This window comes from Uloborus diversus, chromosome 8 (genome assembly GCF_026930045.1).
Source record: "Uloborus diversus isolate 005 chromosome 8, Udiv.v.3.1, whole genome shotgun sequence".
NCBI lineage: Eukaryota > Metazoa > Arthropoda > Arachnida > Araneae > Uloboridae > Uloborus > Uloborus diversus.
In genome coordinates this window covers 135,092,502-135,094,521 of record NC_072738.1, presented here as the reverse complement: position 1 = coordinate 135,094,521, position 2,020 = coordinate 135,092,502, and the positions used below count along the sequence as shown (strand labels likewise).

The 2,020-nt window shown below is 37.1% G+C and overlaps 1 protein-coding gene across 1 annotated transcript; it reads right to left on the bottom strand.

Moving 5' to 3' along the window:
- Positions 1 to 627: 627 nt before the first annotated feature.
- LOC129228614 (uncharacterized) lies at positions 628 to 1,740 on the bottom strand. Its single transcript, XM_054863295.1, has one exon. It carries the CDS (start codon positions 1,738 to 1,740, stop codon positions 628 to 630), a length of 1,113 nt encoding a protein of 370 aa, XP_054719270.1.
- Positions 1,741 to 2,020: the final 280 nt, after the last annotated feature.

The following is a 2,020-nucleotide window of genomic DNA, read 5'->3' as shown; positions in this document are numbered from 1 at the left end:
TTGCATGATGAATTTCAATATCGTGACGAGTGATTAAGGGTGTTAACATTATATCAGTGCCAATAGGAATTTCATTGTTTAATTTAACTTTTGCTACCGTCGATTGAAATGGTTCAAGCTTGAGTTTGTTCGATAGCTTAGCATAAGTATCCTTAAAGAGCACATTAACGGTTTGACTAGCATATTTGTATATCTCAGTTTCACCCCCTTTAAAAGAAACAACCTTTTCATGGAAATTAATTTTGCATTGAAATGCAGTGAGAAAATCAAACCCAAGAATAAAATCATAGTCAAAGCAAAAATTATTCTGAGTTATTAAAAATTCATGACGAAAGGTGTTGTTACTTATAGAAACTGAAACTAACGCAGAGGACCTAATTTTAATTTCATGCCCATTTAAAGTTCGAATTTTGATATTAGGACTAGTAGGTGCAGTTTTTACACAATTTGGCGACAATAAATGAAATGCTTTGCTACTCAAAATGGATTTGCTTGCCCCCGAATCTAAAAGCGCCCAAAACTCAGTATTCGCTACCTTCAGAGCAATGACAGGTAAATTAGAACTGCTTGTTTCATAGTCCGCTGAAATAAAACAACCCCTAGAAGTTTCAGGAAGCCGGCGGGGATTTATCGGTTCCTTGGGTAGTTTAAAAGATTACTATCCAAGGAGACTGTGTTTCTCGCATTTCCCCTATCTGCACCACGGGTGAATGACCTAGCTTGATAAGAAGGGCTGAAATTTTCCCTTTCCAACTCAAACGGCTGATGCGAGTTTTCATAAGATCTGTTTGCAATGTTTCGTGCACCTCGATTAGCTCCCCTTACTCGCGAGCGATTGTAGCGATAATTATTTGAGTATGTTTGATTAGGCTGAAACCAGCAAGAACGCGATGGGTGGTTATCGCGGCCGCAGTGAATGCATGACTGATGTCTCAGATAATTTCTCTGATGGTTACGCGGGCTTGGGTAACGGGGAGGAGGCGATTGCTCCTGTATGCTCATTTTTTGTATGTGGTTTGTTAGTGTACTAATCATATGATTTGAAATTTCTGCTTGCTTATCAAGGATTTCTGTTAGCTTATTTTGGATTGCACTTTGGGGTTCTATTGCACAATTATTACAGTTTCCGGTATCATCAGTGAACTGCATATTTATTTCATCCAAGAGAGCATTTTCAACTGCTTCCTCAAATGTGGATGGATTTCTGTTGAGCGCCAACCGTTTAAGAGGGGTTTGTAATCCCTCTAGAAATTTTGCTAGTTTTGTCTGATTTACAATTGGTCCTGCGTCTTCTTTGCTAGAATTTTGAAGGCCAAAATAATTCACCGTTAAGTTTGAGACCCTCGAAGAAAAATTTCGCACCGACTCGCCGGGATTTTGGCGACAGTTGGAGAACTGTTGCTGCCTATGACTTAAGGTCGTTCTATTTTCGAAAAATTTAATAAACTTCTCTTTAATGTTTGAAAATAGCTCCTCATTAATTAATTCTGGATCGTTCATGAAAAACTGTAAAGCTGGACCCTTTAATTTACTTTTCAAAACTGCGATAAGTTCAGAATCATTCCATCGTGCAATTTTCCCAATATCCTCTAAGTTTTTGACAAAATACTCCACATTAGTAAAAATTTCTCCGTCAAAAATAGTTACTAAATTTTGATATCCGGCTATCTTATTTGGATTAGGTAGAATAGGGTTTTGTTCCATTCCGGGAACCTGGTTCTGTTCTGGCGTGTCTGGCATAATTGAAATTCACAATTTAAGAAGGAAAAGTACCGAAAACTCACTAAAAAAACTCGTGCGAGGGGAAATAAATATGCATTTCAGAACGATCTAAACAAACTTTTAACACATACACAAATAACAAAAGAAAACCATAAGAGAAACTCAAAAGATTTTAGGTGACCCATAGCAATTTTTCAAATTGTCTAACTGTTCAAAATTATATTGAAAAGTGAAAACACCACATGCACATTTGTTCATAACGGCAGAAAGTGTCCGTTACAGGATTAATTGACAATCA

What these genes read in the sequence shown, in the direction of transcription:
- LOC129228614 (XM_054863295.1), bottom strand. Translation starts at nt 1,740, where the DNA reads ATGCCAGACACGCCAGAACAGAACCAGGTTCCCGGAATGGAACAAAAC.